Source organism: Protomyctophum bolini (assembly GCF_963924005.1).
Source record: "Protomyctophum bolini genome assembly, chromosome: 7".
In the NCBI taxonomy this organism is placed as follows: Eukaryota; Metazoa; Chordata; class Actinopteri; order Myctophiformes; family Myctophidae; genus Protomyctophum; species Protomyctophum bolini.
The window spans coordinates 647501-662663 of NC_137868.1; the positions used below are offsets into that span (position 1 = coordinate 647501).

General features: G+C 44.6%; 1 protein-coding gene across 1 annotated transcript in view; it reads right to left on the reverse strand.

Annotated features, from left to right (window-relative positions):
• The window catches only part of aplp1 (amyloid beta (A4) precursor-like protein 1), a gene marked incomplete at its 5' end in the record, with an annotated part of 42978 nt that extends 28068 nt beyond the window's left edge, over positions 1 to 14910 (reverse strand). The window contains one exon of the mRNA XM_080767275.1: positions 14824 to 14910. Within this exon, the coding sequence (XP_080623401.1) occupies positions 14824 to 14910 (87 nt within the window). The remainder of the gene's footprint in view (positions 1 to 14823) is intronic.
• Positions 14911 to 15163: the final 253 nt, after the last annotated feature.

The window sequence follows — 15163 nt, forward strand, 5'->3', positions numbered from 1 at the left end:
CACACACACACACACACACACACACACACACACACACACACACACGGTACCACAGCTTCTAGGCTCTGGCACAGCTTTTTACCACGAGGCAACCAGGCTGGTTGAGGACAATGAACACTACAAAGTGCACGCACGCACGCACGCACGCACGCACTCACGCACGCACTCACGCACACACACACACACACACACACACACACACACACACACACACACACACGCACGCACGCACGCACTCTCTCTCTCTCTCTCTCTCTCTCTCTCTCTCTCTCTCTCTCTCTCTCTCATTTGACCTCTTCTATAAACAGCCTTAGAAGCAAGCGGGCGTGGCCTCATCAGACCTGCTATCTGATGTCCTGTGTGTGTGTGTGTGTGCGTGCGTGAGTGCGTGCGTGCGTGCGTGCGTGCGTGCGTGTGTGTGTGCGTGCGTGCGTGCATGCGTGCGTGCGTGTGTGTGTGTGTGCGTGCGCGCGTGCGTGCGCATTTAATATCAAACGGTGTCAGCGCTTGATCTCTGAGTCTGTCTGTCTGTCTTTCTGTCTGTCTGTCTGTCTGTCTGTCTGTCTGTCTGTCTGTCTGTCTGTCTGTCTGTCTGTCTGGCTGGCTGGCCGACTGGCTGGCTGGCTGTCTGACTGACTGACTGTCTGTCTGTCTGACTGACTGACTGACTGTCTGACTGACTGACTGACTGACTGACTGACTGACACTACTCAATCAATCTTCACACAGTTTAAAGTCACAGACCTTTACTTGGTCGCACTTTGCAAGCCTCTTCCTACGAGCAGCAGGCAGTATTATCTCAAATCTGTCTAACTACGTCCTGTAAGTAGAAATTAGAAATAAAACACAAGCGGCTCTTATTTTGAAGAGGAAGAGGAAGTCTGTTTGGGTGGTATAGCCGAGCTGTCATGACAGGTTGTCTAGTAAGCAGGAAGCAGGAAAACCCACATGGTGGATTAAAACACATATTTATTTACCATCAGAAAACCAAACCTCAAACCATGAACACACTTTGGTTAAACATGGAACCTCTGAGACATTAGAGGTGAGTTCAGGTAGACTTAATAATAAAACTTTATTTGTATAGCACCTTTCATGACATGAAATGCAGCTCAAAGTGCTTTACAGAGAAATGGAGGATAAAAGAAAAGCAAGGCAACAACATTAAAAACAAGCAGTAATGCAATACAGTGAGGACATGAATAACAAAAATAAAAAAATAAAAGATCAATTAAAAGCAATGTTGTAGAAGTGGGTCTTGAGCTGAGCTTTAAAAATGTCTACAGAGGCTGCCTGACGAAGGTACAGTGGGAGCTTGTTCCATGCCGACGGCCCGTAGAAGCAAAAAGCTGCTTCCCCGTGTTTTTTAGTTGCCATTTTTTTTGGCAAAGCGAGCAGGCCGGCAGTGGAAGACCTTAGGGGGCGGTTTGGGACATATTTAGGCAAGCAGTCATGTAGGTAGGAAGGTGCGAGACCATTGAGAGCTTTATAGACAAGTAAAATAATTTTAAAATCAATCCTAAAAACAACCGGAAGCCATGCAGTGATGCCAAAACTGGAGTAATATGTTCTCTCATCTTAGTTCTAGTTAAAACTCTGGCTGCTGCATTTTGGACAAGTTGTAGTCTGTCAGTTGTTTTCTTAGGCAGTCCTGAAAAAAGTGCATTGCAGTAGTCAAGCCGAGAAAAAACAAAGGCGTGGATTAGCGTTTTTGCATCGTCCAAGGACAAATAGGCTCTGATTCGTGCAATATTTCTAAGGTGAAAAAAGGCAATCTTGGTAACATGATTAATGTGTGAATTGAAATTCAATTCAGAATCAATAATAACCCCCAGGTTCTTTACTTTACTGTTACTTTCTACAGTCAGGTTACCAAGTCTGCTTATTATTGATTCTTTCTGCTCACTAGAACCGATTATGAGAACTTCTGTCTTATCCTCGTTTAGCTTGAGAAAGTTCTCACTCATCCAACATTTGATGCTAGACAGACAGGTCAACAGCGGGTCTAAAGCACAGGGATCATCTGGAGCCACAGAAAGATAAAGTTGGGTATCATCAGCATAGAAATGAAAATTGACTCCGTGATTGGTAATGAGTTCGCCCAATGGCAGTATGTACAAGGAGAAAAGCAGAGGGCCAAGAATCGAGCCCTGTGGAATACCAGAGCTGATGTCGTGTTTGTCTGAGTCAAACTCGGCTAGATTGACAAAGTAACTTCTGTTTGATAGGTAGGAGGAAAACCAGGACAGGGCCGTACCAGACAGGCCTATCCAGTGCTCCAGACGCTGTATTAAAATTGAATGATCAATCGTGTCAAATGCAGCCGTTAGATCTAGGAGTAGGAGAACAGATACATGTTTCTTGTCAGCAGACACCCTAAGATCATTAATTACTTTTACAAGTGCTGTTTCTGTGCTGTGACCTTTCCTAAAGCCAGATTGGAATTTGTTGTGCACATTGTTGTTCTGTAGAAACACATCCAATTGATGAAAGATGCATTTTTCTAAAACCTTGCCCAGAAAGGGTAGATTTGAAATGGGTCGATAGTTACCCAAAACAGAGGGATCAAGATTGTGTTTCTTGAGTAGGGGCCTAACTACAGCAGTCTTCAGTGAGTCTGGGAAGACACCTGATTGTAGAGAGCTGTTTACAATTTTTAGGATATCTCCAATCACACTGTCCAAGACCTCTTTGAGAAAGGTGGTGGGAATTTTATCCAATGAACAGGAGGATGATGTCAACTGTGATATGGTTTTGCGGAGTTCATCTTCATCAATTGCGCAGAACGTTAATAGGCTCCCCCTGGAGAGATCTACTCTGGGACCATTAGCTGCTGTTTGAGGGTTTGCGCTAGCAGCAGCACCATTCATAATATCAGCTCTAATGTTAAAAATTTTGTTATCAAAAAAGCATGCAAACTCATTACACTTAGCTTTAGAGGCCGGGAATGACTGCTTGTAGGACTGGGGGGGGTTTAAAAGTCGTTCAATGGTAGAGAATAGGACTCTGGCATTTTTCTTGTTCTCATTAATAATGCCAGAGAAATATGCCTGCCTTGCTAGACGCAAGGCTTTGTTATAGGCGACTGTTGACTTTTTAAGAATCTCTAGGTGGATGGTGAGTTTGTTTTTTCTCCACGCTCGCTCAGCTCTACGACATTCTTGGTTCAGTGAGCGTGTATGCTCATTTATCCAGGGTGTTATTCTGGTGTTATGTTTCTTTTTTGTTTTCAAAGGAGCCACTATATCAAGAGCTGACTCTAGTTTAAGATTAAAAATTTGAACCATATCATTTACTGGGGGGGTATCGGGCAGGGGGGGCCCCAGATGACGAGAGAACTCGTCGGCTGCAGAAGAGCTAAAAAAACGCTTTTTTATGGTATATTCCGTGATGTTTTTCTCTAGATCAGAGACAGTCATATTAAAACACAGCAGATAGTGGTCTGATAGCTCAGGCCTTTCAATAGTCCTTTCCACAGTGATGTTCAGCCCTCTAGAAATCACCAGGTCCAGAGTGTGCCCATGTTTATGTGTAGGCCCAACAACATGTTGGATAAACTCAAAGGAGTGCAATAACTCTAAGAAGCCCATAGCCACAGCATCTGTAGCATCATCCAGGTGAAGATTAAGATCACCTGAGATAAGAGTTCTGTCATAGTTAGTGGAGCAGATAGATAAAAGTTCTGATATTTCTGTTAGAAATATTGCTTTACTGCATTTTGGCGGGCGATAAATGCTAATCATTGGCATAGAGGGTTGACCAAGTAGTATAGTGGCCTGGTATTCAAAGGATGTGAAGCTGCCAAGGGTCAGAGCCTTGAATTTTAACGTGTCTGAAAAAATTATTGCCAGTCCACCTCCTTTCTTAGCCTTACGAAAAGAGTGAATGAAACTGTAGTTTGCGGGACAGGCTGGCGCTAGGAGAACAGCTCCATCCGAGCCAAGCCATGTCTCTGTTAGAAAGATTATATCTAGCTTCTCTTTACAGATTATATCATTTACAGAGGAGGACTTATTTGTTAGTGACCTGATGTTAAACAAGGCAAGGTTAAGCTTGTTGTCACATTTTTGGGGGCTGTGATGCCTGTGAGGTACAGTGACCAAACAGCATTCTCTCTCCAGACCACTCCTTGTGTTGGACACTCTATTTGAAATAACAGTAGAAATGTTGTGAACCTCAACCTGTGCAATGATTGAAACACCAGGCTTTCTAGAAGCATGGGGTCCATACATGTTTGTTGCTGCGCATAATGGACCCTGTTCATATCAGTTATCAAATGTATTTTCTAGGCAATCTGGAGCTGGGCTTGACATATGGGGCGCCGTCAGTCGGTAAACTCGTCTGGAAAGGGGGGTCGACTTTGTTCCAATGTTTATCAGGTCCACCATGCCCGGGGTGAACGAGAGGAGATGTATTGGTGAGGGAATTAGAAATTCCTCAGTATCTTCTCCACCAGGGGACGCTGTGACTTCATGCTCTGTGATTTCTTCTCCACCAGGGGACGCTGTGACTTCAGGCTCTGATGTTTCTTCTCCACCAGGGGACGCTTCAAGCTCTGATGTGTCTTCTCCACCAGGGGACGTTTTGACTTCAAGCTCTGATGTTTCAAGCTCTGATGTTTCTTCTCCACCAGGATACACTGTGACTTCAAGCTCTGATGTTTCTTCTCCACCAGGGGACGCTGTGACTTCAAGCTCTGATGTTTCTTCTCCACCAGGGGAAGCTGTGACTTCAAGCTCTGATGTTTCTTCTCCACCAGGGGGCGCTGTGACTTCACGCTCTGCGAGTTTTACTCCTCCAGGGGGCGCTGTGACTTCACGCTCTGTGAGTTTTTCTCCTCCAAGGGGCGCTGTGACTTCAAGCTCTGATGTTTCTTCTCCACCAGGGGACGCTGTGACTTCACGCTCTGTGAGTTTTACTCCTCCAGGGGGCGCTGTGACATCACGCCCTGTGAGTTTTACTCCTCCAGGGGGCGCTGTGACTTCACGCCCTGTGAGTTTTACTCTTCCAGGGGGCGCTGTGATTTCACGCTCTGTGAGTTTTTCTCCTCCAAGGGGCGCTGTGACTTCAAGCTCTGATGTTTCTTCTCCACCAGGGGACGCTGTGACTTCACGCCCTGTGAGTTTTACTCTTCCAGGGGGCGCTGTGACTTCACGCCCTGTGAGTTTTCCTCCTCCAGGGGGTGTTGTGACTCCACGCTCTGTGCGTTTTCCTCCTCCAGGGGGCGCTCTACGGAACAGTTTGGCCTGAGGGGGGTTGAACTCTGAACTCTGAAGAGGTTTGAATCTGTGTGAGAGAAAGCTGCAGTAGTCGAGGATTGTAAGACCTGCAGGTGTGTCGATGTGTTTGTTTTAAAAAGACTAGACCGGTCATAGAGTCCCTAGACCTGCTGTAGAGCACAGAGTCACTAGACCTGCTGTAGAGTACAGAGTCACTAGACCGGAGAGTATATATATATAATGTTTTTAATGTTTGTTTATATATTTTATTTCCTGACCCACCAATGCGAATACAGTTGCTAATTGCTTTCATCACGCATGATTAACAAAGCTTGAGTGCATACAGTGCACATTGCACACACAGAAAGTCACCTTCTGACTCTGTGTGTGTGTGTGTGTGTGTGTGTGTGTGTGTGTGTGTGTGTGTGTGTGTGTGTGTGTGTGTGTTGTGTGTGTGTTGTGTGTGTGTGTGTGTGTGTGTGTGTGTGTTGTGTGTGTGTTGTGTGTGTGTGTGTGTGTGTGGCCGTGTGTGGCCGTGTCGGTCGCAATCTGGACATGCTGAATCACACATGTTTTTTTAGTCAGGCAAGAAATACTTCTCCCTAAAGTTCCCATAAAGTTCACTCGAAAGTTACGTTTGATAAACGTATATTAAGTATACATTTACGGTATGACAAATTGACAACAGCGGACGTTATTCTGAAACATGAAGGACCGGCACCTGGCTCTACTGAACGTTATTCTGAAACATGAAGGACCGGCACCTGGCTCTACTGAACGTTATTCTGAAACATGAAGGACCGGCACCTGGCTCTACTGAACGTTATTCTGAAACATGAAGGACCGGCACCTGGCTCTACTGAACGTTATTCTGAAACATGAAGGACCGGCCGGCACCTGGCTCTACTGAACGTTATTCTGAAACATGAAGGACCGGCACCTGGCTCTACTGAACGTTATTCTGAAACATGAAGGACCGGCACCTGGCTCTACTGAACGTTATTCTGAAACATGAAGGACCGGCTGGCACCTGGCTCTACTGAACGTTATTCTGAAACATGAAGGACCGGCTGGCACCTGGCTCTACTGAACGTTATTCTGAAACATGAAGGACCTGCACCTGGCTCTACTGAACGTTATTCTGAAACATGAAGGACCTGCACCTGGCTCTACTGAACGTTATTCTGAAACATGAAGGACCTGCACCTGGCTCTACTGAACGTTATTCTGAAACATGAAGGACCGGCACCTGGCTCTACTGAACGTTATTCTGAAACATGAAGGACCGGCACCTGGCTCTACTGAACGTTATTCTGAAACATGAAGGACCGGCCGGCACCTGGCTCTACTGAACGTTATTCTGAAACATGAAGGACCGGCTGGCACCTGGCTCTACTGAACCTTATTCTGAAACATGAAGGACCGGCACCTGGCTCTACTGAACGTTATTCTGAAACATGAAGGACCGGCTAGTGGCTACTCTGCTTCTCTCTTGGGTCGTCTCACTCGTCTGCCGTTACTTCTCCACATGCAGTGGGCGTCGGAACACTGACACACCTCAGCGCACAGCCGCGGACAGAAGAAGCCGACGCCCCGACGTCATTCCGGCTTTTCAGACAGCCGCTGGATGGAAAAGAAGCTGCACCTCCGCGGCTGACTGACGCGACGAAACAGATTCCACGGAAACGTTCTTTTCCCATCCACCAGCGGTCTGAAAAGCCGGAATGACGTTGTAGGTCAGCTTAAAAGACAACAGTCAAAAAGCAGGCTGGAACGATACCCTGCACTCATAATCCTAATATGAGTAAGACGCGCGAATGCGGGAAGCGAACGCACTCAGCTCCATATATGGGCACAAAAGGGGCCAGGTCCACAACAAACAAATCACTGGCCCCTTTTGTGCCCATATATGGAGCTGAGTGGACCTGGCCCCTTTTGTGCCCATATATGGAGCTGAGTGATTGCTGATGCAACACACTCCATATTTGGATAGCGGGACAGACGGACACACACACAGACAGACAGACAGACATGATCTGCTAGGTCTCATAATAAGTGCTCACTGCGTTCGCAAAAAAGAGAGAGCACTTAAATTCTACAACCACCTAAAAGAAAGTGACACTAAAACAACTTATAAAACAGCAAAAGGAAAGCATCTGATAGCATGCTATATGTAGACATATATCACTATATGGTATATAGTTTCATTATATAGATATTACACTGTTAGGTTCTTAGTTTACGGTTAGTTTACGTTGGATTCATGATAACGAAATACAAATAGTATATAGTAATAGAAATTACCAAATAGTATAGCCCGGGCTGATAATGTGCTAAATCGATTCGGACCCCAGGCCTTTATAAGGAACCATGAGGCCGTAGGCTGTTATTTATTTTTTGCACCGGCCGCATTATCTGGTTTCAGTATAACGGTATTTCTATGTATGTGATGTATTTTATCACCATGTGTTGTTCTGCTTACTGTAAATCACTCTGGATTACGTCTGTCTGTCTGTCTGTCTGTCTGTCTGTCTGTCTGTCTGTCTGTCTGTCTGTCTGTCTGCCTCCCCCCCTCCCCCCCTCCAGTCAGAGTGTCCTCTGAGGATGGTTACCACAGTAACGCATCCCACAGGAGCCGGCTACCTACCCTGTTACCCTAGCAACCTGCAGCTGCCTGTGTGTGTTGTGTCATGTGTGTGTGTGTGTGTGTGTGTGTGTGTGTGTGTGTGTGTGTGTGTGTGTGTGTGTGTGTGTGTGTGTGTGTGTGTGTGCGTGCGTGTGTGTGTGTGTGCGCGTGCATGCTTGCGTGCGTCTGTTCATATTATTCTAACTTTATTGCCACATCATTGACGCACAGCAGACATAAAGGAATTATTCACAGAAATCAGTTACTAAAAAATAATAATTAAATGTTACACATCTAGACTTATGGGTGAAATACAAGATCTGTGATAGGAGGAGGATGTCACATGACCCTCATGAGCTGCCCTCTACCAGGGCCCAGTCCCTCCCCCTAGCAGGGCCCAGTCCCGCCCCTTACCAGGGCCCAGTCCCTCCCCCTACCAGGGCCCAGTCTCTCCCCCTAGCAGGGCCCAGTCCCGCCCCTTACCAGGGCCCATAGTCCCTCCCCCTACCAGGGCCCAGTCCCTCCCCCTAGCAGGGCCCAGTCCCGCCCCCTACCAGGGCCCAGTCCCGCCGCTTACCAGGGCCCAGTCCCGCCCCCTACCAGGGCCCAGTCCCAGGGCCCAGTACAGTACAGTACAGTACAGTACAGCACAGTAACATTCTCTGCAGTTTCTCATTGATAAAACTCTCTAGTTGTCACCTCTGGTAATAAGATGATTACTGCATTCCACCCCCCCCCCCCCCTCTCTCTCTCTCTCTCTCTCTCTCTCTCTCTGTCTCTCTCTCTCTCTCTGTCTCTCTCTCTCTCTCTTTGTCTCTCTCTCTCTCTCTCTGTCTCTCTCTCTCTGTCATTGAGGGCATCTCTATTTTCACGGTGACTGTGCAGTATTTAATCGGGGGGGGGGGGGGGGGGTGTTCGGTGTGAAATTCACTTCAATAGCTCTGAGAGTAAGGAGGGGAGGAGGGGAGGGGGGGTGCAGTGAAACAGGCGATATCAAACGGTCCATTATTTCGTGGCCTGTGGCTGTGTGTGTGTGTGTGTGTGTGTGTGTGTGTGTGTGTGTGCGCGTGCATGCATACATACACAATGTACAGTATTACAGACGACTATACTTTTAGTCTTACGATTACAGACGATTACTTTTACTTACAGTGAGTACATTTCTTTTTTTCTTTGAATATATTTTTTATCCCACGATTTTGTAACCCATTTTTCACCCCTGTCTCAATCATCTAATGTGATCCTGGGCTCTACACACCCTCCACCAACCTAGTCCCCATATATGGGGGACAAGGGGAGACCAACCTAGTCCCCATATATGGGGGACAAGGGGAGAGCAACGGACTTGAACTCATGCTTCCTTCATGCCTGAGTGTCCAAGTTGCTCCTTTACACCTGACAGGGGGGAGTTTCCCTGGTTGGACGTAGCGCGTGGAAGGAACACGTTATTCCAACCAGTTCCTTTCCCCTCCATCAGGCGCCCCGGCTGGCCAGGGGGAGGCAGTTTAGAGACCAGGATTACTGCATGTTTTTTGTGAGGGTACCTACCCTAGGGGACACGGGGAGAACATGTGAGGGTACCTACCCTAGGGGACACGGGGAGAACATGTGAGGGTACCTACCCTATAGGGGACACGGGGAGAACATGTGAGGGTACCTAGCCTAGGGGACACGGGGAGAACATGTGAGGGTACCTACCCTAGGGGACACGGGGAGAACATGTGAGGGTACCTACCCTATAGGGGACACGGGGAGAACATGCAAACTCCACACAGAAAGGGCCTTTCGCCAACTGATGACGCGGAGGAAACACGCCGCCAGCACCCACAGCGTCCCGAGCGGGAATCGAACCCAGGACCTTCTAGCTGTGAGGCGACAGCATGCACTACCCACTGTGCCACCGACAGTGAGTACATTTCTCCTGCACTGATCTCTACACAACCCAGAGGTGATTCTGACTGAAGACATTAATCTGCTCAACGTTAACAAACACTTTCTGACTGACGACATTAATCTGCTCAACGTTAACAAACACTTTCTGACTGAAGACATTAATCTGCTCAACGTTAACAAACACTTTCTGACTGACGACATTAATCTGCTCAACGTTAACAAACACTTTCTGACTGAAGACATTAATCTGCTCAACGTTAACAAACACTTTCTGACTGAAGACATTAATCTGCTCAACGTTAACAAACACTTTCTGACTGACGACATTAATCTGCTCAACGTTAACAAACACTTTCTGACTGAAGACATTAATCTGCTCAACGTTAACAAACACTTTCTGACTGAAGACATTAATCTGCTCAACGTTAACAAACACTTTCTGACTGAAGACATTAATCTGCTCAACGTTAACAAACACTTTCTGACTGACGACATTAATCTGCTCAACGTTAACAAACACTTTCTGACTGAAGACATTAATCTGCTCAACGTTAACAAACACTTTCTGACTGACGACATTAATCTGCTCAACGTTAACAAACACTTTCTGACTGAAGACATTAATCTGCTCAACGTTAACAAACACTTTCTGACTGAAGACATTAATCTGCTCAACGTTAACAAACACTTTCTGACTGAAGACATTAATCTGCTCAACGTTAACAAACACTTTCTGACTGAAGACATTAATCTGCTCAACGTTAACAAACACTTTCTGACTGACGACATTAATCTGCTCAACGTTAACAAACACTTTCCCGTCTCGGAAAATCCTCCGCCTCCAAAATTGATATATTTTTTTTAAATCTTTTTTTTTTGCAAATGCGATTATGTTGCTCCGCAGATCTGGGCTGAGCCCGAGGCGCGAGGGGGGGGGGGGGTGGGGAGGGGGGGGGGGGGGGCCTGACACAAGAAAATAAAATGATGTAAAGAATATAATATAAATACACAAAGAGGAGATGGAGCTGAACTGGAGCAATTGAAACGTCACAGAGAATTAACGTCTAGTTGAGCTGCAAAGAGAGGAGACGTTTTTATTAGGATTAATAACTCTGTCTGTCTGTCTGTCTGTCTGTCTGCCTGCCTGCCTGCCTGTCTGCCTGGGTTCAGAGTCTTGCTCAAGGACACTTAGACACTAACTCTGGGGGATCCCACATGCAGGGATCGAACCGAGAACCTCACATTTGCCATCCGATCCGGCCGCTCTATACCGGGCCCACTTTACACCGCTGACCCACTGCAGCCCCGTAAACATGCAGTGTTGTTGTTAGTAGGATTACACAAAGACGCACCCGGGAAGAAGTGGACTATAGGAAAGAGGAGGAGCCGAACATCAGTTCCTGTTAATACACAAACATGTGAAACCTGGGCATATAGGAGGGGCCAGCACTGCTCAAAAAGAAGACAACAATCACACCTGTGTGAAGTGAGGGGCGCTACATCAACATGACGTAACATTTGCTGAGACACAAGATGGCAACGGGAATGTAATGTTTGTGTTTGGACAACAATCTACGCTAGAGCTGAATAATTTGTCGCTTGCGCTCTGAATTTAAAAGAAAAATGCAGGTTTCCCTAAAAGCTTTTCCTGGGCAGAGCAGTATAATCTGCTCTGTAAGACTCTAATATAGTATAATAATATTATAATCTGCTCTGTAAGACTCTCATAGGTTTGTGTTGAGAGAAGAAAGGATTCCTGAGCTTTATGTCTAATATGGAGGTAAATAAACCTAGTGAAAGGAGAGCTTTAGTGTTTCTACTACGCGAAACTACAAACTACAAACTACAACGCGTCGCAACTAGGGCTGCGAATCTTTAGGTGTCCCACGATTCGATTCGATTCCGATTCTTGGGGTGACGATTCGATTCAAAAACGATCTTTTCGATTTTTCCGATTCTCGATTCAAAAAAGATTTTTTTCGATTCTAAAGCAGTTTATTTTATTTTATTAAAAACAATTAAATTGAATTTTAGCATGATCTACTCCAGTCTTCTGGCATGAAAGCAGAGTACATTTAGTAAAAAGCTTGTATAATTGTAAAGGTTTTATCAACTGAATGATTTAAACACACAAAGGTTAAATCCAAGAGTAAGAACATGTCTCGTGTATTTAGCTTGCACAAATTTGAACCCTTGTAGATCTGCTATTTAAAAAAACGGCCATTACGACAGCATCAAGGCCCGCCAAAATACACTTTAGTCGACTGAATCACCTGTAGATTTAGTCGACTAAAATCATATGTTATTTAGTCGACTAAAACTAGACACTAAAACATTCCGGGTGACTAAAATGTGACTAAAACTAAAGGAAAACTATTCAAGAGACTATAATGACTAAAACAAAGATCGACAATCGACTAGGCCTAGTGAATATATATATATATATATATATATATATATATTGTTTTAGGCCTAATAGATCAGCTAGAATGCTAGATTTTAGTCACCAATGTAGACAGTTTTTAAATGTACAAATATATTATTAAAAAAACAAACTATAGTCAACTAGTAAAACCCACTAACTGTTGTTGTCAATGCTTTTCACTGACAACAACACCACACACATAATGAAATAAATAGCTGATCTACAAGCTCACCACGCGTTGCGATGCAACGCGTGGTGAGCTTGTAGATCAGCTATTTATCTATTTAGTTTGGGTGGAGGCGGGGGGGGTCTGACACCGAATATATAATGAGGAAGTATACACATACACACAGGCATTATTCACACGTGATTCATTACAACTGCATATATTTGCATTTAATTATAATATATAATATAAATCCTCCTCGACATAATTAATTAACAGCTGCGCTTTTTCTTTTAGTCAACACACTCAGATACACTGACTGACTCCATCACTGTTGTTGACAAACAGACAGACAGACAGACAGACAGACAGACAGACAGACAGACAGACAGGCAGGCAGGCAGGCAGGCAGGCAGGCAGGCAGGCAGGCAGGCAGGCAGGCAGACAGGCAGGCAGGCAGGCAGGCAGGCAGGCAGACAGACAGACAGACAGACAGACAGACAGACAGACAGACAGACAGACAGACAGACAGACAGACAGACAGACATCTACGGATGGCTGCAATTCGAAACTGGCCTCTGTAAAATCTGAATCCCCCCCCCCCCATTTCCCCTCACTGTATATGTATCTTTTCCCTTTTTGCTTCCTATAATATGATGAATTCCTGTTCTGTTCTTTAACTACATAGAAGTGTCTATTTGTATGTCTCTAAATGTTTTGATGAATTGAACATTGTGGACCCTGTTGTAAACAAGTGTAATGCTTAATTGGGTCGTCCACTCACAGTTAACAGTCTTTGTATCGAGTTTGTGCTTGAAATGTACTGTAATTCTGCAAACTGTTAATACATATTTCAATCAATCAATCAAAACAGACAGACAGACAGACAGACAGACAGACAGACAGACAGACAGACAGACAGACAGACAGACAGACAGACAGACAGACAGACAGACACAGACCGACCTCGACATAATAATGAATCAAAGCGACACATGTTGTTACGTTGATGATGTCAGCAAATTATAAACACTTAAAACAGCAGCAAAAATGATGATGATGATCCTTCCATACTGTAGGCCTGTTGTATATGTTCTAATCTACTGTACATGTTCTATATCATAACCACATCCATATGTCTGCCCTGCTGTTATGTTCTATACTGTACAGGCCTGTTGTATATGTTCTAATCTTATTATAACCACATCCATATGTCTGCCCTATGCTGTTATGTTCTATACTGTACAGGCCTGTTGTATATGTTCTAATCTTATCATAACCACATCCATATGTCTGCCCTGCTGTTATGTTCTATACTGTATATAGGCCTGTATATGTTCTAATCTTATCATAACCACATCCATATGTCTGCCCTATGCTGTTACTGTACAGGCCTGTTGTATATGTTATAATCTACTGTACATCATAACCACATGTCTGCCCTATGCTGTTACTGTACAGGCCTGTTGTATATGTTCTAATCTTATCATAACCACATCCATATGTATGCCCTATGCTGTTACTGTACAGGCCTGTTGTATATGTTATAATCTACTGTACATCATAACCACATCCATATGTCTGCCCTATGCTGTTACTGTACAGGCCTGTTGTATATGTTCTAATCTTATCATAACCACATCCATATGTCTGCCCTATGCTGTTACTGTACAGGCCTGTTGTATATATGTTCTAATCTTATCATAACCACATCCATATGTCTGCCCTATGCTGTTACTGTACAGGCCTGTTGTATATATGTTCTAATCTTATCATAACCACATCCATATGTCTGCCCTATGCTGTTACTGTACAGGCCTGTTGTATATGTTCTAATCTTATCATAACCACATCCATATGTCTGCCCTATGCTGTTACTGTACAGGCCTGTTGTATATGTTATAATCTACTGTACATCATAACCACATCCATATGTCTGCCCTATGCTATAGCATGGGTCCACTTGTCTTCCTACGGGTCCATTTGGTTTCATTCTACACTGGTAAGAGGTATCATGGCCTGAGTAGTAATATAATAAATAAGTAGTAATTTAATATATATATAATGAGTAATATCCTGAGTATAGTCAATCCTATATATCGTGTTCTCTCTTGACAGTGTACAATTAAACCAAATGGACCCGTACGTAAGGGTCCATTTGGTTTAATTTTACACTGTCAAGAACTGATTGTGGACCTACTGTAGGTTACTGTATGTCCTCTCATAATCACAGACATCTAACAATATGTTTAAATACATTAAAACAAAAGGAATATGCCATAGGGAGGGAAACGATATAATAATTATTCGTCATTTTATGGACGGTGGCTACAGGATTTATACATCTCGACTCCCCTGGATGTATTTTTATATCGATTCTTTCTGACATTGTTCTATTGTCTATATAAGATGCATCCAGAGTGTGTAAATATGTATACAGGCCTATAGCAGCACGGTGTGATATTAATTATAGAATATGAAGTATTGTTCTTACCTCTCCGTGGCTGCTCAGCGCCAGGGACAGTAAGGCCATCATCAGCGGGGATGATACGGAGGGCGATACGGCGATAGGGTGTCCCATTTTCGTCAACGCCTTTTGGAATAAATCTGATGCGAAAATAGACGTTATTTGTCTTCTATGTTATATTATATTATTATTATAATAAACCCGACGGAAATAGAGTGAATCTACATCAGCCGGACGTGAGACTGATGCCGTCGGTGATAATGGGATATCTCCTCTATGCGTCTGTCTGTCTGTCGGTCCGTGCGCGCGCGCGCGTGAGTGTGTGTGTGTGTGTGTGTGTGTGAGTGCGTCCTCCTGCATGCACTGC